This window comes from Gopherus evgoodei, chromosome 5 (genome assembly GCF_007399415.2).
Source record: "Gopherus evgoodei ecotype Sinaloan lineage chromosome 5, rGopEvg1_v1.p, whole genome shotgun sequence".
NCBI classification, from domain to species: domain Eukaryota; kingdom Metazoa; phylum Chordata; order Testudines; family Testudinidae; genus Gopherus; species Gopherus evgoodei.
Genome location: NC_044326.1, coordinates 102015833 through 102039818, shown reverse-complemented (window position 1 = coordinate 102039818; position 23986 = coordinate 102015833). Strand labels below are relative to the sequence as shown.

Sequence of the window (23986 nt, the reverse complement as noted above, 5' to 3'; positions counted from 1 at the left end):
TTGTCACAAACAGTATATTGCTTCAGTTTTAAGGCGGTCTGTACCTCTCTCCATACGCATGCAGTAACTCCCACTGATCTTTTAGAATGGAACCAACTACAATGTGTGTTGAGTTCAGTAGATGCTATCACAGGCCTGAAAGTGAGAGTGGAGGAGAGGTTTGGAAGAGTGTCACATGTTCTATTTTAGAGTAGTAAACCCATCTTATATTGATGTATGTACTAATTCCAGACTGTTCCACTCAGAGAAAGAATGTAACAGCTGCACCATTACTGCAAATATATAAAAACATGTCTTTCAATACAAATTAATGCTAGAAAGACTATTGTTTAAAGCAAGCTGTTCTGTATTGCCCTGCCACTGTGCCTCAAGCGTAACCTGAAGGCACTCGTAACATCTGGGCATGAGAAGGTAGTTAAGTTTCCACACCCATTGGCTTTTCTGTGGAGAGTTGGGAAGAATGCTATTTGTACTGGCGGAATTGCGATGAGAACACCTGTTCACTAGAAACTGGACTGCAGCCATCATCTCATTTCACACAGGACAGCAAGCAGCCATGAGATGGTCACGACTGTAAGTCATTGTTGACATAGACGAGATTTAAATCAATGACTTATTACCAATACCGTGAAATGCTTCGTCCCATTAAGAAGTGTTATCTTTAACAATCTGGTTTACAGTAAATAGCAAGACACAGATGGCATTGAGAGTTCTTCCTTGTTGGTTTGTTTTCATAATTGTAAGTATTTGTTTAAAATACAAACATTGACTTTGCGTCTCAGTTCAGTCCCTAGGGGCTAAGACTCCACATTACGGAAAGCACTAGCACATTTGGCAGTTTTAGCAGAGAGATAAAAGAATGGGCTTGGATTCTGAACTACTTTCTTGCCATAATATATGAAATAGTATCTCCTGGTTATATTTCAGGTGTGTTGGTGGGGTAGTAGTAGGTGGCAATTTCCTCTTCCTGCTCTGGTTCAGCAAACCACTTTAGCATGTATTTAAAGTTAATCCCATGCGTAGGAGTTTTGTTAAATAGAGACAGTTAACACACGCGCAAGTGCTTTTTTTAAAATGCTTCTATTCCTCATAAAACTGAAATGTAGGAATTATGATGCTAAGCCAAAATCTTCACTCAGCTTCTAAATGAGAATAAATGTTACTATAACCTGACCTACAAACACACAGTCGTCTGTGTACCCAGTAATGGGACTAATGAAGGGAAACTTAGTGTTCAGAGGCGACTCTACAAAGGGATAAAACTTCTGCAAGTAGTGATTTAGTGTTTTATGCACAAAATGCTGTGTAAGAAGATATTGATAGTGATATATCAGTAAATAAAGTTAGAATGATAATTTTTAAAAAAACTGTTTTCTTCTCTTTGTGAAGGGACCTGAATTAATGAATAAATATGTTGGTGAATCTGAACGAGCAGTGAGAGAGGTAAGAAGATGTTAGTTGCAAGTCAGGGCCCATTGCGTGCTGTACTGGATCTATGCTCATTTTTCAATCTCTTCAATGTTAATAATACATTGTCTGGTTAACCTTAAGTTTTCAAAAAACGCTAACCAAAAAAAAACCAAAACCCCACCCTCCCTTTGACCAGAGATTTTGAGGGGAAATGAGACTTTTTTGATTTTGGGCTTTTTGTTTGCTTTCTTTGTGTTTTTATTTGCTTTTAGAAAGTTAGTGGGGTGTGCCAAAATCAGGCTTACAGTGAAAGTTGCTATTGAAGCTACATTGTATAGTATGATGTAACTTAGCTCCAAAGTAAGTCCACGTTTAATAAAATGATCCCAAGATGTTATTCTTGGCCCGTTAGCTTTTGGAGTTAGAACAAGGTGTTTGAATGCATGAATTTTGTCCAGCAATTCCCCCACATCCCAGTAAACTATTTTTATTATTGTTTCTCTAGATCTTCAGGAAAGCCAGAGCTGTGTCACCTTCCATTCTTTTCTTTGATGAAATAGATGCCTTGGCAGTTGAAAGAGGGAGGTAAGGAATACTTTTACAAAAATACTCAACTTCATTTCTGTTCTGATGAGTGACTTTAGAAATGGATTTATTGAGATCCCAGGTTTCTTTCTATAATTCCATATCATATGTGTACCCTTTTCAAGTAAAACGAGTTCTTTCATCACTGCCAGTCCAGCATACTCAACCTGACATCTGAAGGCAAGGTGGTAGTTTCTTCCTTTCTCACATCATTACCAGTAATAGAGGTTCTACAGACCAACTCCATATCCTTCAGTTTCCTTCAATGGCAGGGATCTGGACTACCTGCTGTTTAGTAACAGGTCTTGTCCATTGCTAATCTCTGGGTTCCATTAATTAATTTTATACTGTTGTAATGCAATAGCCCTGAGACAAATACGGCCTCAGTCCAGCAAAACACTTGAACATATGTCTGAATTTAAACAGCGGAGTAATTCCATTGAAGTCCAGTTGAAGTGCTTTGCTGGATTGGGGCCTTGATGGAATGATTTTGAAGCATCTGTGTCCTTAATATGTAAAGTGAAAAAATCCTGTATAGCTGAGCAATAATGCTGACAATCTTTTTTCATAACATCTTTCACTAAACCAAAGAGAGTTCAGAAGTTTGTCCTGTGTGACAAAGTTCCTCCTCTACTTTGGTGGGTCCTGCGCTTATTGGCGGATTTGCTCACCTCAGTGATCTTCCCCTCTGGTGGAACCCACAGTCTGGGTCAACTCCTCCTGTGTCTGATCAGGAGTTGGGAGGTTTGGGGGGAACCCGGGCCCGCCCACTACTCTGGGTTCCAGCCCAGGGCCCTGTGGATCTCAGCTGTTTATAGTGCCTCCTGTAACAGCTGCATGACAGCCACAAGTCCCTGGGCTACTTCCCCATGGCTTCCTCCAAACACCTTCTTTATCCTCACCACAGGACCTTCCTCCTGGTGTCTGATAATGCTTGTACTCCTCAATCCTCCAGCAGTACACTCTCTCAGGCCTGGTCTACACTATGCGTTTAAACCGATTTTAGCAGTGTTCAACTGATTTAATGCTGCACTCATCCACACAACAAGGACCTTTATGTCAATATAAAGGGCTCTTTGAACCAGTTTCTGTACTCCTCCCCGATGAGAGGAGTAGCGCTGAAATCGGTATTACCATATTGGATTAGGGTTAGTGTGGCTGCAAATCAACGATATTGGCCTCTGGGCGGTATCCCACAGTGCACCATTGTGACCGCTCTGGACAGCAATCCGAACTCTGATGCACTGGCCAGGTAAACAGGAAAAGCCCCTCGAACTTTTGAATTTCATTTCCTGTTTGCCCAGCGTGGAGCTCTGATCAGCACGGGTGGCAATGCAGTCCCAAATCCAAAAAGAGCTCCAGCTGGGCCATATGGGACATACTGGATCTGATCGCTGTATGGGGAGACAAATCTGTTCTATCACAGCTCCGTTACAGAAGACGAAATGAGAAAGCATTTGAAAAAATCTCCAGGCTATGATAGACAGAGGCCACAGCACAGTGCTGTGTGACAAGCGTAACGGAAAGCCAGAGAATCAAATGGACGCTCATGGAGGGAGGGAGCGGGTACTGAGGGCTCCAGCTACCCCACAGTCCCCGCAGTCTCCGAAAAGCATTTGCATTCTTGGCTGAGCTCCCAATGCCTGTTGGGTCAAACACATTGTCCGGGGTGTTTCAGGGTATATGTCGTCAATTTACCCCCCTTCCTCCCCCGTGAAAGAAAAGGGAAAAAATCGTTTCTTGACTTTTTTCAGTGTCACCCTATGTCTACTGCATGCTGCTGGTAGACGTGGTGCTGCGGCAATGAATAGCAGCATCCTCTCCCCTCCCCTCCCCGGTGGCAGACGGTACAATATGACTGCTATCCATTGTCATCATCAGCCTGCGAGTGCTCCTGGCTGGCCTCAGGTGAGGTCAGCCGGGGGCGCCTGGGTAAAAATAGGAATGACTCCCGGTCATTGCCTGTATATGGTACAGAACGGCTGGTAACCATCCTCATCATAGCAACTGGGGGCTGAGTTCCATCAGCGCCCCTCCCCCCCTTTCATGTGTAAAGAAAAGATTCTGTACTGCCTGGACTATCATAGGAGCTGGAGGCTGCCTCCCCCTCATTTTATCTTACTAAAAAGTCAGTGTTTCTTATTCCTGCATTCTTTATTACTTCATCACACAAATGGGGAACACTGCCACGGTAGCCCAGAAAGGTTGGGGGAGAAGGGAAGCAATGGGTGGGGTTGTTGCAGGGGCAGCCCCCGTGAATGGCATGCAGCTCATCATTTCTGTGGGATCTGACACGGAGCAACTGTGCTCTCTGGTTCTCTGATATGCTTGCCCCATATTCTAGGCAGGACTGACTCTATTTTTAGATAAACCATAAAGGAGAGGTTGACTCGGGGAGTCATTCCCATTTTTGTCTTTGCGCCCCTGGCCGACCTCAGCTAAGGCCAGCCAGGAGCACCCATGACAGCAGCAGATGGTACAGAACGACTGATAACTGTCATCTCATCGCCAATTTACAATGGCACAGCAGACGGTACAGAACGGCTGGTAACTGTCTCTGCTACCTTGCAATGGCAAATGAATGCTGCTGTGTAGCACTGCAGTACCGCCTCTGTCAGCAGCATCCAGTACACACACGGTGACAGTGACAAAAGGCAAAACGAGCTCCATGGTTGCCATGCTATGGCGTCTGCCAGGGCAATCCAAGGAAAAAGGGCGCGAAATGATTGTCTGCCGTTGCTTTCACGGAGGAAGGAATGAGTGACGACATTTACCCAGAATCACTCGCGACACTGTTTTTACCCCATCGTGCATTGGGATCTCAACCCAGAATTCCAATGGGCGGGGGAGACTGCGGGAACTATGGGCTAGCTATGGGATAGCTACCCACAGTGCAACGCTCCGAAAATTGATGCTAGCCTTGGTACATGGACGCACACTGCCGAATTAATGTGCTTAGTGTGGCCGTGTGCACTCGACTTTATACAGTCTGTTTTACAAAACTGGTTTATGTAAAATTGGAATAATCCTGTAGTGTAGACATACCCTCACTCTCAGCTCCTTGCGCCTCTTGCTCCCAGCTCCTCACACGTGAATTTGACTGACTTACTGGGAGGCTTTTAACTAGTTCCAGCCAGCCCTTGATTGGCTTCAGGTGGCTCAATCAATGTAGCTATCTCCACTGCCTTCTGGAAAGATCTTAATTGGCCCCAGGTGTCTTGATGAACCTGGAACAACTGCCATTTGGTTACCATGGTACTAGGGGTTTGGTTAGCCTGGGGCTAACATACCTGTTCCTTACTACTTTACTGTAGCCATCTAGCCTTGCCCCATCACACCTGCTAAAGAAGGGTAGAAGTTTTCAGTTGGTGTAATTTACTTCCTTATTTCAGTAGAAATGTTTTTTTCAAATGTACCTACTTCCTCTTATAACTTAAGCTTGTGCAGTTAGACTTGCTATAGTTTAATTTTTTTTTTAAAACAATTTCTTCTCACTAGTAGCTTGTGTGGTACTTGTTGCTTGTTACCTTCCCATTCATGCAAATCCAATCAGTTTACTGGCAGGTACTTTTTTATGGCCATTCTAGCCCCAAGTGTTGCCTATAAGGCCTAGTTTACACTTAAAACTTATACCAGCACAGCAACGTTGGTCATGAGTGGGGGTGGGGGGAGAAGAAACACCCACCCCTAGTGACATTAGTATCGACAAAGCTCCCAGAGTAGATGCAGCCATGCTGACAGAAGAGGATTTCTGTCAGCACAGGTAACATTGTTCAGGGAGGTAGTGTTCCTGCACCTGCAGAAAAACTCCTTTCTGTTGGCATAAGCTGTATCTACTCAAGGGACTCTGCCAGCATAGTTATACTGGCATAGGCTCTCTAGGTAGACATAACCTAAGAGTTTGACTTTGGTGAGAGAAGTAGCAGGCTCTGTATCCATACCAGTTTCTGTAGAGGATACTAGCAAAACGGGAATATGGATAAAAAATGTCAGTGGGACTCTTCATCAGTTTCAATACATTGTTTAGTGTGTGGTGGTAACTTGTGTTGAATACAGCTATATTCTAAAATCATTTACAAATAAATCCTTATTTTCTCCTGAAATTTCAAAAGTTGGCACATGGTACAAGGCTTCCCCATCAATCTCCCTCTCAGTATATTATTTCTGCAACTAGAAAATGTGTAAACTTTCTAGAAATGTTAACAGTATCCTAGTAAATCATTAGAATCACCAACCTATCACAATAGATGTAGCAAAAATATGTCTTAAAAGAAAGACAAAATAACAAAACTACCCATTATAGAATTGTTAATGTATTTAATGTTTAGAAACTCTACTTCAGCAAGAAGAAACTTTTTTTTTTTTTTTTTTTTTTTTGACGTATAAAGCACAGTAATTTCTTAACCAGCCTTTTCAGTCTACGCCCTGAGGCTCTGAGGTTTTCTGGATTCTTTTAGGGGGTAAATAACCCAACTTCTCTTACCTGCAGGGGAAAAAATCGCCCTGGGACAGCTTGCTGAAATACGTGTTATGACCTGCTGTAGTCATGTTATATTGGAGACATCTGTTTTTAGAGCTTTAAAAAGAACAGGGTGGGACACACAAATATTTCATTGTCAAATCTGAAGCAGATGGGAGGTAAAATATGTAGCCGAGTTCTCATAAAATTCATCTGAAATTAAACAATGTAGGAAACCAGACAAGGCACTTATTAGAAATAGCCTGTTTTCACAGGCTGATTTTGCACAGTAGGAATTTGCAAATGCATTAGAGATGCTAACGATTTGTAGCCTCTGGAGATCCATTTCCTGTACTATTACTAACCATACTGAAGGAAACACCTGTTTATGTTGTCCCCTCTCTCTTAGTGAGTTGAATTGTTTTTCTCTATCTTGGCAGTACAAAGTACTATGATACAATTTTTATAAGGATTTTTTTCCTCTTTTTAAATTCTGTTTACAAATTGTCTTATTTGTTGACTCCATTTAAACAGAAAATGAGCCAGATCCAAGGAGCTTGGAGGCAGGTAACCTTTTCTGGTGCTGGGAGACATCTCTGTGGCAGAAATATATCTCCATAAACAGACATAGGAAATCATAAACTGTTAAGGTAGTTTTTTGAATAGTTAAAAATACACCTCTACCTCGATGTAACGCTGTCCTTGGGAGCCAAAAAATCTTACCGCGTTATAGGTGAAACCGCATTATACTGGACTTGCTTTGATCCACCGGAGCACTGCTTTACTGCATTATATCCGAATTTGTGTTATATCGGGTTGCGTTATATCGGGGTAGAGGTGTAGTATCCACAAATGGAATAATACTTATTAAGTTTTTCCAACTAATCCTCACAATACAACTAATTAGTGTTCTCCCCAATTTATAGATGAGAAAATTCAGACGGAACGACTGATGTGACTAAGGCCAAAAAGCAAGAAGCACTATTAGAACTGGGATTAGAATTTAGAAGTTCCTGCCTTCTATCCCTTTGTTGAGACTATTAGACAATGCCTCACACAATATGATTGCCCAAATTAAGATGCATAGTACTGCAGTGTTACTGCATCTCACTGATTTCCACATTGCTAATCCAGAATCCCATAATTTAATACACAATCTAGCATTCTCTCCCTACTGCGGTTCTTGATAATTGTTTAATATTACAGCAGAGTGCTGTAGAATGCTCCTTATTAAGACTGCATTACCTTTACAAAATATACTAATGAACAAATGCAAGGGAAGTAGAGAGAAAAACAAAAAAATAGGCACTGGAAGGATTGAGATTGAGTTTCAAATATATATCCATAGGCACATATGCAGGGGAGGAGATAAATCTATAAGTACACGAAGGGTGTAAACAACAAGGCTGGGGAGGAATTACTGAGGACATTACAAGGGGTTATGAGTAGAATAATGAAATTAAATTAAGAAAAAGAAAACTTCTGCTGAAAAACATTTTTTTGACAGTGAGATCTTGTATGCTGTAGAACAGTCACAAGAGAAAGTAGTGGCAGGTTATTTCTTGGCACATTTTAAACAAAACTGGAGAAATCACAAATTTATGTGCAACAAGGGCACTGGCAGAGAGAAGGACTAGATGATATAATAGATGTTTTCCATCATTCCATGGTTCTGACTAACTCTCGGTTCCATTAGCTAGTTCTGTTTTTCTCTAACTTCTGTAAAATGGTGTTATGACTGTTTGCAGAAAAGACTGCGACGTTAAGGTCAGGAACACATTACTGATCCAGATACAACAGTGAGCAAGGAATGTTTGGTTCCATTAATCCTTTCCCCTTTCAAAGCTTAAAACTCTTAACAAAGTGCGTAGCTGCAGAGAATTATGGGTCCTTGTTATTCCTTGGTATCCGGACTATGTAAAACCTAATTCTTCTGGCCATTAGAGGTTGCCAACAGGAAATGGCTTGGTAATCAGACTTGAAAGTGATGAATGAGCATGGCTCTGTGTAAATGCAGCACAGACACTCTGTTCGCTGAATTTAAGAAACCTATGTTCTTTGGAAATGGATTATTGTTTGTATGTGTAAAATTTTAGGATTTTTGGGCAATAGACTTATTTGTTCTTTTTCTTGCTTTTCTGAAGCAAAAAAACTTTTCCCCCCTTAGGTGCAAAATCTTGTAACATAAGACATAAAGCATTGTAGGCTAGAGTGAAAGACACTATTAAATTCCTTTTAAAAAAATCAATGATGTGCATTATAAAATCAAAGGCTAAGATAGTTATTAGGCTAGCAGTTTTATTTGGGCAGGGGCGGGGAGTGATGAGGAGACGACCTCGGTGCTTCCTAAATAGCAGCCCCTCCAAGGAGTAATATAGCAATGATCAGGGCCGGCACCAGCGCTCCAAGCGCGTGCTTGGGGCGGCATGCCGCGAGGAGCGCTCTTTTGGTTGCCGGGAGGGCAGCAGGCAGCTCCGGTGGACCTCCCGCAGGCCTGCCTGCGGAGGGTCTGCTGGTTCCATGGCTCCAGTGGATCATAATGGTCCCTTCTGACCTTAAAGTCTATGAGGTCCACCGGACCCGCGGGACCGGCGAGCGGCAGAGCGCCCCCCGTGGCGTGCTGCCGTGCTTGGGGCAGCGAAATGGCTAGAGCCGGCCCTGGCAATGATATTTGGGGGATTTGTTTCCCCCCCCCCCGTGCATAAACTACATTAAAATGACTAAACCACGGTGGGAAGATAAATCTATAAATTTACAAGCCACAGTTTTCAAACCCTATATATTTCAATGGGAGCTTGGGTTGCTCAGCATCTCTAAAACCATGCACTATTGAAATGCCAAAATATGGGTTTAGAATCCTAAATTTAGGCATCGAGGTTTGAAGGAATTCCTGGAGGAATAGAATCTTCTGTTTACAAGGTGTGGCATCTCTGGTTTAATAACAAGGGCTGTGTAAATCTTCTGTCTTTAAACCAAAATTGGCTGTCTTTCTGAAAGACATGCTTTAGCACAAACAAAATTAATAGGCTTGTAGAAGTCCCTGAGTGAAATCTATGGCCTGTATTATGCAAGAAGTCAGCTCAAAATACTACCTTCTGGCCTTAAAATGTGTGAGCTGGATGTGCACAGGGCAAAGTGCCCTAAAATAGGTAAAAGATTCCCAGCAGAGAAGTCTTCCTGTGTAGGGTGAATGTCCACTAGCACACAGTTGCTGGAGATGGTACAGACCCCCTCATCTGCCACCATGTTGCATTACCGGTGTAAAAGGATGGGAGGAAGCCTAGTAGTGGAGGGGAGAGGAGGCGTGGAAGAGCAGAGCTCAACTACTCTTGAACCTCTGCTGTTGTAAGGGATTTTCTGCCAGCAGCGTAAGTTGCAGCAGGACCTCTCTTGCTCTAACTTACCCTGGGAGTGGGTAGCCCTGAATTGGGAGAACCTCAGCTGATTCACTGCCACTGCCATTCTCCAGCACATCTGAGCTGCATTCGGATGCTGTGGAAAATCAGGGCCTTTGAATTTCTGGCTGTTAGTTTCAATTTAGAAAGAGTGGCTGGAGAAATAGGTTGGCTCCTCTGAACCAGTTTTCTAGCAGAACGAAGGTTCCAGGCCTAATGAGGATTTGTAAACGGCTAAAGTTTTTTGTTTTTTATTTTTTGAAAATAACTTCAGAAAACAGGGCAAGAGTTTACTTTGGAATAGCAATCTTTACAAGCTGCACTGTCCACATGCTGTTTAAATTTAATGAATATCTGACACCTCTATGTACTCAGTAAAGTTAACTGCTATAGACTCTTGTCTAGCATAAATACTCTATCATGTATGCCATGTCTTAAATAGTTTTAAATACTCTGTCTGTAAATTTCACTTCTAATTTTAGCAGACTGCATATTTTTAATTTTGTAATTTGAGCTCCCCTTTCTCTTGAAGGCAGTAGGAGTATTATAGACATGATTGGATCAGACTCCTAGGCCCTGATCCGATAATCATTTAGCCCATGAGTAGTTTAACTGACTTCAGTGGGACTACTCACATGTGAAAGTTAAGCATGTGCTTTACTGCTTGCAGGTTCAGGGCCTTAGTTCTTATAAATGTATTTCTTTTGGAAGAAAAAGGAGACCTAATTGTATTTAGAACCAATTAAATATTTTAGGCTTAGTTTATAATCCAGCTGGAAGTACATTGGCATTGTATTTAAATATTGATATAATGCATGGCTCTAAAAGTGAAATCCAGACTCGTTATTCACATTCTAGTCTGTAATACTTCCAGATTAAACTTTAGTTGCTTCCATGGTAGACATGATTGATTAGTTTTCAACTTGATTAACTTTCAGGAATGCACAGAAGGAGAAATGCTGAGGAAACGGAATGAAAGGAAATGGAAAATGTACTATGCATCAGGTTTCTTCTTTTAAGACAGCTGCAGTGCAGACAGAATAACAGAATTCTAAGTGTTAGCATCTTCCTGTTGTGCCTAGGCATTTGCAGCACAGATGGGAGAACAAGGTTTATAGCCTGCCCTCAATACACATGCAACTACTGTCATGAGTAGACAAGGAGATATAAATGGTCTGGGTAATATCTTTTGGCCAATCACCTAAATAATTATGAATTCAGTGTGTATGTGTTTGGGGTTGATCCATTGGAGGAAGGTCTGTGGGTATCCAGGGCTGTCCTTAGGATTTATGGGGCCCTACGCAGTATTATTAAACTGGTGCCCCATGCCGGATCGCAGCCCAAGCTCACAGCCTGATGTGGGAGGGGGAGGAAGGACTTGATAGCAAAGGATAATGAGATGCCCAGCCTGCCTCATGGTGGCGGAGAGTCACAGTTCCCCGCAGAGACTTCCATGCACTCTCCCTCATGCAGAATGGACATGAAGAAAGCACCTAATTAAAAGCACTAAAATTTGGGAATAAAAAATGTCAGTCACAGGTTTTTTGATATGCCCTGAAGTTTGTCAGAGATTTATTTGCAAAAACTTCATAGTAAGGGTGAGTCAGCTCTCCTCCTGAATACAACATTACATATAATGGAATACATGATGCAGCTCTTCTCTGTTTTACATTTTCTTCATCAGTATTTCTAAGTTGAATTTATATTTTAAATGTACTCAAATCTTAAGCCAGCATTCCCGATTACTACCTATTTAACTCACTGAAACAAAGACATTCTTTTAAATTAATCAGAGAGGTTTAGTGTGTTCATAACAATGTTCATTGCTTTTAGAAAAAGGGAACAGTAATTTACTTTGTGTGATCTCCATAACAAGAGACGTGGTTATGAAATTTCACCAACTTTAAAAAAATATGTTTCCAAAGATTTTAGGTATAACAAGGATTTTGTCTTACTAAGGTACTGATTTTGCTGGAGGGTTCTTTTAAAACTAGTTTGTCGGATAGTCAGAAGTAAAGAAAGGGAACTCTTTGTCCAGCTGTCTGGAAGGGAAGGACTGTTGTCCCTTTAAGGGCTCTCTTCAGTAGGGAGTGGGGGGAGAGGTAGTGAAGGGATGGACAGAAAGGACAGGAAGACTTGGAAGCACTATTTTTTTTAACTATAGTAATTAAAATGTGTATTTTAGATAAGGGAGGTCTTTTGAAGGATTTATTTAAAAAACTATGTGTGAAGATCCACACATTTAAGGCTAAAGATGATTGTGCATCTAAAACTCTATGCAAGCATTTTTTAGAAATGTGATTTTATAATCTTCACCAGCTCACTAATGAAATATTTTTAAAGCAAATTTTAAACTACGGTCCTGTAGACTGACATGTTCTGTGTAAATATTACATTAATGCACAACTGTTTTTGTCAGTAAAGTCAGAAACTGACAGTATAAAAATGTATTTGGGCATAAGCTTTCATGGACATCTGATGAAATGGGTTCTAGTCCACAAAAGCTTATGCCCAAATAATTTGTTAGGGCTTGTCTACATCACAAAGTTGCAGCGCTGGTGAGGGGGTTACAGCGCTGCAACTTAGGAGGTGTACACATCTGCAGGGCATCACCAGCGCTGCAACTCCCTGTTTGCAGCGCTGGCCGTACTCCTGTTTTTTCTCGGGTGTAGAGGATCCAGTGCTGGTGATCCAGCGCTGGTAATCAAGTGTAGACACTTACCAGTGCTTTTCTTGACCTCCCTGAAATAAGCAGGTATCGCAGCATACCTGAGGAAGCCTCTCTGGTAATCAAGCAGGTCTCCTTCCCTGCGGTTTGCTCTCGCGTTCTCCGAACCCCCGTGCAAGCAGGTCTCCTTCCCTGCGGTTTGCAGGGGGGTTCGGGGAACGCGAGAGCAAACCGCGGGGAAGCAGGTCTCCTTCCCTGCGGTTTGCTCTCGTGTTCCCCGAACCCCCGTGCAAGCAGGTCTCCTTCCCTGCGGTTTGCTCTCGCGTTCCCCGAACCCCCGTGCAAGCAGGTCTCCTTCCCTGCGGTTTGCTCTCGCGTTCCCCGAACCCCCCTTGAAGCTGCCCAACAGCGCTGCAGTGTGGCCACATCTAACACCACTTGCAGCGCTGGTTGCTGTAAGTGTGGCCACTCTGCAGCGCTGGCCCTATACAGCTGTACTAATACAGCTGTAACAACCAGCGGTGCAAAATTGTAGATGTAGACATACCCTCAGTCTTTGAGGTGACACAAGGACTCGTCCTTGTTTTTGCTGATACAGACTAACAGGATTACCACTCTGAAACCTGTCAATATATACCTTGGGGTTGGCAAATGCCTGTTAAATGGCTTTATTACCCCTTGAATGTCTCTTTAACAGTTTCAATGTTGTGCTAATAGGTCTGGCAGGCTGGAGGTTTTTTCACTTTTAACTACTAGATTCCTTCCCAAGGCAGACTCACCAGGCTAGAGCAGCCATCTGTGGGAGCCTGCAGGAAGGGTCAGAACAGGGATAGGAAAACAAGAGGGTGGACACTAAGACCCAGTGGTGCCCCAAATTTTCAGGTGCCCTATGCAGCTGCCTATGTTGCCTGTGCCTAAGGACGGCCCTGTGGGTATCCTCCTGCAGGAAATTCTAACTATTTGATGTAGTTGGGATCATTTCAAAGGCAAAAACTTTGCTCTGCAGGAATCAGCTATTGCCTTTGTGTATACAACTCCAAAGTAATTCTTAAAAAGGATAGTTTCTGTAAGTGTGCATGTGTATATATAGTGCTATGTACACAGAGACATAATGGGTTTTATATTTTAATGTAACTTTTAGAATTAAACTTTTTTCCCTTACCTTTCCCTCAGTCTTTCTTGTATTCCCTGGCAGTTCTCCTCCTCCCTGTTCCTAATCTCCCTTTCCTTCCTCATGCTGTCACATTACTTGCCCTTTCTGATCTGTTCTCTGTCCTTCCCTTTTCTTTTTGTTCCCTCAGCCCCTTAGAATGAATGTTTTCTCTCTTCTCATGTACTTTTTCCTTCTCCCCAAACATATCATCTTGACCCATACCCACTCCTCTTTCACATGCATATATGTCCACTAAGCACCACCTCACTTCACTAGCTTTCTTCCCAATCACACACCACTGCAATCCACTCTTTTTTCCCCATACCAGTGAACTGCTCCCCGCCAAGACACAAACACACCCCAATCCAGTCTGTTTTCTCCCTCCCTGCCAAATGCATTTGGTATCTTCCCCCCTACTCTTCCCCACCAAATCCATGCTGTATATTTCCCTCTGCTCTGCTCCCAGCAAAATCAATTCTGTATATGTCTCTTATTTCTTCACTCATTGTCCTTATAATATCTTTTGTGGTTGAGCGGAGGTGGGGAGAAAGGTCCAGGATGAGAGACTGACGAGTGCTGGGAGAAATCTGGTTCCCAGATCTCTCTGGGGCATAGGAAAGCCGTAGGGAGCCCGGTCGTTTTCTCCAGGCCACAGAAACGAGGCAAAATTGTTCACAGTCTCTGAGAGAGAGCAAGCAAGCAAGCATAGGCAAGACAGCTTCTGTCTAGGAATAGAAGGAGTGAGTGACTGCCAGGTGCTCTTTCCACTTTCCCTTCCCCACATTGAGGTGGGGGTGCAGGAGAGAGCGAGTGCTTGCAGGGCTCTTACACTGTTTCTCACTAGGAGGAGAATGGATGGAGGGAAGGTTAGCAGCCCATAATGAGAGGGAGCTCTGCCTGCTCGAATCTGAGAGCAGACTGAGCCAGTGGAGAACAGCTCACAGGACCCATTCTATACCAGCTCACTGAGCAGTGTGGGCCTGCGCAGCTGGGAGAACTCTCAGATATTGAAACACAACACTGAATTAGGGAGGCTGTGACTCTGACTTCCCTTTCCTTGGTAAGTTAAATTCTGAAGAGTAACATGCATTTTTGCAAGGCCTTTTTATTTTTCATGATCATATCCTTCTACAACCCCATTTCAAACAGACTCTATTGCATGGTTTCCTTCCTCTTTTCCTATCTCACTCTTCCAAGTAACTGATGAGAGGTTGGCATAAATGGAGAAGATGCATATGTACACAGATGTTCATAAAGCCAAAATTTTAACCTGAGTCGTGGATTACGTGACTTGCCCAGATTCTCTCCTTTTGAATGGTCTGCAGTCGTGGGAGAGGGGGAGGACAAGGATGCATTACTATGGGTACTGCCTCAGTATAGTTGGGTGGAAAACATATGGCAAGTAGTGTCCAAACATAGGGTGCAGTGGGTGAGCAGAAGAAGGGTTAGAGTTATGATCCTCTGTAGCTTTGTGTCATCACCAGTACAGCCAAAGCAATTCCCTGCTTTTGAAGGAAGATTTCTTATTTTAACATTTATCATACACTATTTTTTGATTGGCCAAAATTTGAAATAGCTTAACTTGCAATTAACTTTACAAACTATCAGTTTTAGACTTTTCTATAAAGTCCATCACATTAATATAAACAGTGGTCTGACTTCACTGTTGGCCTAATTGACAAACTTGAGTGGAGTTGTGCCTGCATGTGCCAGATATGAATTTGGCTCAATATTTCTAAAAGATAATCAGTGTTTCAGTAATAATTACACACATTTTTGCTATCCATCTGCTTTGTGAGATACCGTGTGTGTGTGTGTGTGTGTGTGTGTGTGTGTGTGTGTGTGTGTTGGGGTCACTTAACATCTCTGTAGCACAGTTTCCCCATTTCTAAAATGGTAGTAATGTTACCTTGAAGGGATAATGAGTGGATGCATGTAAATTATGTTGAAATCCTTGAATGAAAGGTGCTACTGGGAATAGAAGTGTCAGTTATAACCATACTGTATTGCTTGCATGAATGTGATGACCTATGTTTGCAAGGCCAGTAATTTTTACTCAAGATCTGGAGATGTTTCTTGAAGTCATATCAATATTTAAGAAAAAAGGCTCAACTGTAAAATAAGGCTCCTATCCATTTTAAAAGCCATTTTTCTTGGCAAATATCTTCATTTTCATTGTGAAAAATTACTGTTCTCTAGGAAGATATTGCTATTATTACTTATTTATTATTAGCTGGTAATGCTATTGGAGTAGAATTTTCTTTTGATACTGTGGAAAACATGAAACTGCCAAAGCCATATTTCATCAAAATTTGTGAGGGAAGGAAATAAAACAGTGTGACAGTTAATTACGATCATGGCAGTTGGACTGAAAAGACTGACTTGGCAGATGCTTCTTGCTGACAGTTTACCCCTACAAAGCCCTGACAGAAATGTCAGACCCAATAAAATCTTTCAGACTATGTGAGTGGAGTGATTTTTGTGTGGGAGTCTTCTGGCAGGGGGCTTTGGTATTTCAGGAACCCTTTACTTATAGAGAAGTTCAGAATCCTGATCTGCTTGAGCAGATATAAATTTTTTGATACCATCTATTTTGTTATGTCAATGAGTTTCCCATTTGTTTGAATGTTAAATTATTTCCTTTTATAGTTCCTGAAAATGACAGAATCTCAAATTACTACTTTTGCTGGAAGATTTTTAAAGCTCATACCTTTCGATTTTTATTATAACTTTTTTGGTAAAAAAAACAACAAAAAACTAGACCTTTATGTAGGTCTTGTCTATTATAATATGGTGCATACAATGGGCCACATTGTCTCCCTTCCATGAAAAACTATGGGAAACTTTTCCCATAGAAATCTCAGTGATGATTCCCATGTAGAGATTACTCCTCAGCATGCTATTGGGTGGAGGGGTTCATATGGTGAAGCTGTGGGGTCTGTCCCCTAACCTGTTTATCTCCATGAGTTCAGGGTCATCTGTGCTGAGATGCTACCCTTGCCCATGGCAGCCCTTTCCAACTTCTCCCTGGCTTCCTAGCAGTGCAGTCCCAATGGATCTACCTGAGAGTAACCAAAGCATTACATTCTCCTTGAAATCCATCATAGTCAGTGTTCAAAACCTCGCATGGTCAGCTCACCAGTTGATACTTCACAGGTAGATAAGTTGAATTCCATGTTTTACTGTGAGACTTTAGTGCCCTGCTTGCTCTGCATAAACATTAAGTTCCATGGTACATCTTGTCAGAGTAGGGGGTTCTCCTGGAGTTCCCTTACACTGTTCTGCAATATCCCAGGTGTCCATTGGATTGCCACCCTCCTCTCCTTCCAAAAGGCTGACTTTGTGATGCTCCATATTTATTTGGCCAAACCCTGCTCAGTTTACCCCTATTATCTTCAGTAGGACTATTCATGTGAACAAAGCAAGAAAGATTAGGCCCATGGTTTGTGACTTCAAATTAGTCTCTTAAACCTCATTTGATTTGTCAGAGAGGTGTCATCTATGGGTCTGAGCACGGATCCAAGACCAGGAACTGCTGACTTCTAATCTCCGTTCTGACACAGACTCTTGTGTATCTTGGGCAAGTCACTTAAATTCTCCCACCACCTGTAAAATGGGCACAGAAATATGTATCTACCTCATGGTTTTATTATGAGGGTTAATTTGTTAATGTTTGTATGGAATTCTTATAAATGCTAGGTGGTGGTATTTATTTTGCTGTTACTTAACCATTTTTTTCTTTTCAGATTTACTTTTTGTCATGTGAGTGGTGTTATGCTTTCTATTATCAACCTACTGCACATATAATTTACTGTGACCCTAAATCTGTTTTCTTTGAAGTCAGTTGCAGCACTGTCTTCTGTGGGAGCAGCATTGGCCCTTCGTACACAGAATAGTAAGCAGTCATTGTTCAGTAATTTTTCTGGAAAGTTGAACAGCAGAGTCGCTGTTGCTGAAATCAGTTAAGCATGATATAGTCCTCTTACTGATGTAAAAAAAATGTAGTAGAGTTCGGCCTTCAAGTTATGTGGAAGCTTCAGGATATTATATTTAAAACAGATAAGAGGAAACAGGAACTTCATCATTCTTACAGGTATCTTCTTTAGGTGCTTTAAAGCATGTTTTGAGGCAATAAATAGGTTCTTGGGTTGATTTTTAAGCAGTTAATCCAAAAGACACTGGTGAAGCTTTCTTTTGATTTCTTAGAATTTACTTTCATTGAGCAATCCTTGTCTTCCACCTTCTTATCTACTACATTACAGTTCTGATTCTGCAACTTGACTTTGTTCAGGGCTCCTGCACCAAGCCCCATTGAAGTCGACAGAGTTCTGTGCATGCGAACTGTGAACCTGATCAATTTCAGGATCAGGGCTTCAATAAGTTTGAGTTAAAATGATACATGCTGTATTCTGCAAAACAACTCATTTTTACATCAATCCTGCAAACGCCTCTAGGACTAAGGGTCTGTCTGTGTTTTCATTATGAATACTTGTTTACAAATTTCATTCATGAGCTGAATCTTTAACATCTCATTTTGGGGAGATTATTTCTTTTTTAATTTAAAAAAATCTGTTCAGCTTTAAGTTTAAGAAGTGAAAAAATAAATAGATGATTATCTCAAAAATGGCTTCCTTTTTTAAAAACTAGTTATTTAGCCTTGGAGGTGAATGTCTATTTATTTGAGAGGGAGATAAATAATAAGCATATCACGTACACAGTATAATGCCAAATGTCCATGGTGCTTTACAATGGGCTAGATGTGCCAAACAAGTACAGCCTGCAGTGTCTTGGTGGTGGTGTTGGGGAAATTTTGGTGTCCGCAATCTTCTTTTTCCCCAAAGGTAGTGCTTATAAATATAACAGGGATGTTAAATTTATTTTAAACCATGGTTTTGGGCATCACCTGCACATACCCTATCACATAAAGTAAACTCCTCAGCTTGAGGTTCACCTCACTTATCTGATGCTGGGTATGGAGCCCTACCATCCCAAATGCATTTCTTTCCTTCCCACCTTCACCCAAGCAGCCACTCCTACAGCTCTTTCTTTGGGCATCTGTGCAAAAATGGCCACGTGCAATACCCATTGAAATCAGACTCCTACTAATTTAAACGGGCATTGGATGAGATTCCAGGAGCTGGGAGGAGGAAGGTAAATGGAGGTTAACCCTTTGTTTGTCATGGTACCAGTAGTGCCAGTGCACCCTGCCACAGATGTTGAGCAGCATATGTGCTGCTTTGGTTGTCAATCAGATAGCAGTGGTTAATTTTAAGACCTTGATGCAATATAAAATATATCTGTATTCTAGGAATCTCTCACTTCAGAATGTACATAGGAAATGGATCTTTCACTACTATTGAGGCCTAGAGTCTATCTGCCTGTCTTACACTAAATAGTGCCATTAATATATAAATACACCTCTACCCTGCTATACTGCGACCCGATATAACACAGGTTCACATATAGCGCGGTAGCAGCAGGGCTCTGGTGGTGCTTTAAATGGTTCGGGGCTCCGGCTGCTGTGGGGAGCCCCGGGCCCTGTAAATGCCACTGGAGCCCTGCCGCCACTATCCCTTGGCTGCGGCAGCTGGGCTCCACCAGCGATTTAAAGGACCATGGCTCCCCGCAGTGGCTGGAGCCCGGGGCTCTTTAAGTCACCGCCAGAGCCCTGCTGCCTCTACCCTGATATAATGGGGTTTCAGCTATAATGCGGTAGGGATTTTTGGCTCTCCACTACCGCATTATGAGGGGGGTAGAAGTGTAGTTTCACCTGCCATACTTTGGAATTCATGTTATGAGTAAAGACATGCATACTCATGCTCTCTGAAACCAATGGGCTACCTGCAGAGTTATTTACACTTCAGTGGGAGTAAGGGTGGCAGTATCCGGCTCCAAATTTATTTAAAAAATAAGTGCTATACTGTAAGAGATTATTGTAAATGTGTAGAAAGTGAATTAAAGAATTTTTGACGAAAAAATTAATCCATACACAGAAAGAATGACACGCAAACTGATAGTAATGCTTAATGCTTAGCTACTGCTTTACATTTTTCAGAGCACTGTACAAACATTAATCCTATTTCATATATTTAAAAAGAACTGTCATGTTTTCCCAACATTACAAATGATTTAAAATTCTCAGGCAGTAATGAAGCTGCCAGATTTCTCTTACCCCCTTTTTTAGTTTGGAGTTCTGGGAATTTGTGGTGAGGGTAAGGCACGCGTGCACTCTCTCTCAAACTCTTAATTTTGACTGCCTTCATTCTCAGTCAGTTTGTTGACAGGAAATGAGTCTGTACCAGTACGTGCCTTTTGAGGACTGTTTCTGTGTAGCTATGATGATGAAATCAATGTGTGGAAGTCTGGTGAGGAGGGGGGGGGGGCGCAGTCTGCTTGACTGGCCGTTGGTTTTGGCAATGTGTAAGCAGGATTGGAGGGCTAATCATAATTCTTTTGCTGACTGCCGCATGTATCAGAAGTCCAGGCAGCCTTAATGAGAATTGCCTGCATTAATTTGAAACCATTGCTGGGAAATCATGGGAAAATGGAAAAATGCATACTTGTATGTCACCCTTCAGATTAACGGTTTAAGCAGCACTGGAGCTCCTTGGAGCACATGGTGATGATGCAGTTCTGGAGCAGCTGGTGAAGAAATCTCTAGCTATAAATGTATGCCTGTCTGCATTTTTATAGGATATCCTGTTAAGCCAAAAGAGTTTATTTACTGTAGAATACAGGCTAAATATGGTGCACAATATGACTATCTAGTTCAATGAGTAAATACATGCAAATTCAGCACAGTTGTCTGTATCAGGCATTTTATGTTCAGACATTTTATTAATTTTTTTCAGCCACCTGTCTTTATAATAAAATATTTTTCTTCTGCCTGTAGCGTATTTCCTATCTAATGCCAAATAATAAAAAAAGACCACATTTCTTCATTGGGATTTGCTATCTTGTGCTGTTGGTCTGGTACCAAATACCATTGCCTTCAGTGGGGTTCTGCATGGAGGTAGGAGTTCATGCTGTTGGATTAGCGTACAGCAGGCCTGCACAACTTGTAAAGCGTCGAGGGCCATATTACTCCAAAGAAAACAGCTGAGGGCCAACCCCCACTCGGCCCCACTGAAACACCCTACAGCATCCTCGAGCCCCCTCCTCCCTGAAACACATCCCCCGCCTCAGTGCGGCCTGGCCCCGGGAACCCCCCCCCCATCCTCCCGTGCTGCCCACCCTGCAGAAACAAACCCTCCTTCTCCTGCGCCGCCCCACGGGAACAGCTGTGGGCCGAAAAGGAAGGTATGTGTGGGGGGAAAAGATACTTTATTAAGAATTTGTCAATTAAAGCAAACAATTTTTTTAATGATTTTTTTTTTAAGCATCATCCCCCCATGAAATAAGGGGAGGGGAAAAGGGGGACACTTTGAAGGGATTTTCTGGGGCTATGAACTAAGGGGAGGGGAAAGGAGGGCAGTGTGAAGGTATTGGATGTGACTGTCCAACACACAAACACAGGAGTGGCAGGGAGCTGGGGTGTGGGCAGGGGGGGTCCCTGGACCAGGGAAGGGGGCAGCAGTTGGGACAGGGCAGGTGATACACCCAGCCACCCCCTCCCCCAGGGATTTCCTGGCTGCCCACAGACAGTTCAACCCCTTCCCCCGATCACTACAGAGGCTGCCCTGGGACCAACCAGCGCAGTAGCTTCCCTGCCCCCAACTAAAGGGGGAGCTTGAGAGGGAGTCTCAGCCCAGTCCCCCCCCGAGCTGCAGCTTGAGCCCAGGCAGGGCACCTCTCCCCTAGCTTGGCCCTTACTGGCTCTGCCTCGTGCCCAGCGCTTCCCACCTCAGCAGGCCCCAGAAGTGATGCACCCGCTGTACGCCAGGTTGGGGGGAGTGGGAGACGGAGACACATGCGGTTTTGGCTGTTAGGGCTGTTGGAGTGCAGCACGTGCGGGGCTGTGAGGCAGCCACACACACACGCACACCCCCGGGCAGGGGATGACCCCAGCAGCCCCACCCCGCCGCTTGCCCGCGGGCTGCATGTTGTGCAAGCCAGGTATACGGTATTGTGGAAGTGGGGAGAGTATGTTCTTAAGCCTTATGTACACATAGTGTGTTGTTTGTAATTTAACTTTTCTTTTCACTCTTTGAAAACATTTGAGGATTTTGCCATCAATGAGATTAATTTAGATGCTGTTCAGTTACTTTCCAAGTCAACCCTGTCCATAATTTTTATACTTGGGATAAACATTGTCTCCATGCTGAGACTTGCAACATAGATGTTCATATCAGGAGGGATACAATGTGCCCCCCCTGCCAAAATAAACACGTATTCCTGCTATTTTTTAAACCTCCAAACCTCTCCCAGTGACTTCTGGTTTCAGAGCATTTTCATGTGCAGTTTTCATTTAGGCACTGATCTTAGAGACTTTCATGCCTAATTGTATGTCTCTGAGTAAACCCAAGGGTGAGATGTTAAGCCCATGTATAAGTCTTTTCAGGCTGTGGGGGCTTTATTATTAAGATTAGTTTATTTTACAAAAAGTGACGCTAATGTATTTTAAAGATCTATTTCCTATGAAAAGTATTTACTAACCTTCTGCAAACAACTGTAGTATTTTATCACATTCCGCTCCTTTTAAATTGATAGGGCTGTGACCTCTGGGTCTGTTAGAAATGCACTCATTTCACTGAGGATTTTTTAACACTGCTGCAGCACAACAAAAAAGCTCCTAACAAACAAGTCCCTTCTCTAATATTTCATAACAATCCCCTTGGCCCACCCCATTATTGTGTTAGGCAACATTTATTAAACCAGGAAAGAGATGTCTTCCAGATTCTGAATATCAACAATAAGTTAAAAATCTATTATTTTTCCCTTGAAAATTATAGAAACAGCAATAGCAATAACTATTCTGTGAGGTATGATCTCTCTGACTCTAAAAGATTTATCAAGTGCTGTTCTCAAATGCATATTGCATCAGCAATGGTGATGCATTAGTATGCATGCAGCATAAGGTTGCAAAAAAATAAAGACATGCAGAAATTAAAAGTTTTATTGTATCTTGAAATCTGGTATGATTTTTTTCATGTTAAATTACAATATGGCCAACAAATATTATTTATGTGTGTGTGTACGCGCGTGCATACGTGCACACAATCTAGTTATTTTAAATATTTTTTTTAAATTGTTGTAATGATAAGGCTCCTTTAGCGATATAAGCGGTGCTGGGGACAAAAGAGATGCTTACCAAAAAAAGAGGGATAAAATGAGCATCATCACTAGGAAGATATAAATAATGGAGAATAACATTTTAAAAAATATATTGGAAACTGTCCCTTTAAGTACAGGGAGATGAAGTGGCATGAAGTTATGAAGAAATGTGAGTTATCTGTAGAGAGCAATCCTGTTATGGCAAGGGGGCTGATCCTGGGTGATTTACTGTGTCTTTTACATCTTTGGTGGGTAAATCCTGTTTGATGACAGTCTGAGTTTTACCCTGTGCAAGAAGCAGGCCTTAATTCTATGATTTAAATTCTGTTATTTGGGGTCAGTAAAATTTTAGTCTTAACACTGTTTGGCTTTACTCTCCGCCCTTTCCTCCCCGACCTGTTTAAACTTCTCAACTCTACTTGCAGAAGTTGTTCAGCAGAGGGAGCTTTTGGAATAAGCTGCTGATTTGTCTTTGGCTTCAGGAGACCCAGTATTTTGGCTTAGCTCAATAGAAAATCTCACCCATCTCAAAAAATCAAGAGTTCAGCGTCTGGTCCCAAGCCTGTGAATTTGTAGGCACAGCTTTGCTTCCATTCAGACATATTAGGGATTTTTAAAAACACATTTTAATAATAACTAAACCTTTATTCTGATTTCTTTTCTTTCAGGAGAGAACTGGCACTTGTTTAGTTTACCTGTTATATCTCTCGTATTATATTTTCATTATATGCAAAGATGATCTGTTGGCTTTGATATTAAGCTTCTTCCTTCTCTCTCTCTCACTCACACTTACACACACAAAATATGTATATGGCCCTAATGTTTCCTAGTTTTTACGTCTTAGTATTTTTTGATAAAACAACATACTCCTAGTTCTTATAACATTTTTGAAATAAAGTATATTTCATGCTGAATTAATAATTTTACCTAGTATTGATGATGTCTTCAGACCAAAGCATAACATTTCAGAAAGGTTTTGTAAGTGGGATTTAAGTAAGCATACAGTTTGTTCCTTTATTTTGCATTATGCAACATCTTTCTCTTCTATGTACATACATTTATTTGGGCAGAAGGCAGTTTGCTGATTGTACTATGAGTTAACC

The 23986-nt window shown here is 42.0% G+C and overlaps 1 protein-coding gene across 1 annotated transcript in view; it reads left to right on the top strand.

Annotated features, from left to right (window-relative positions):
• The window catches only part of SPATA5 (spermatogenesis associated 5), a 317949-nt gene that overhangs the window by 75990 nt on the left and 217973 nt on the right, over positions 1-23986 (top strand). Inside the window, 2 exon segments of the mRNA XM_030564244.1 lie at positions 1390-1443; positions 1916-1995. Of these exon segments, the coding sequence (XP_030420104.1) occupies positions 1390-1443; positions 1916-1995 (134 nt within the window).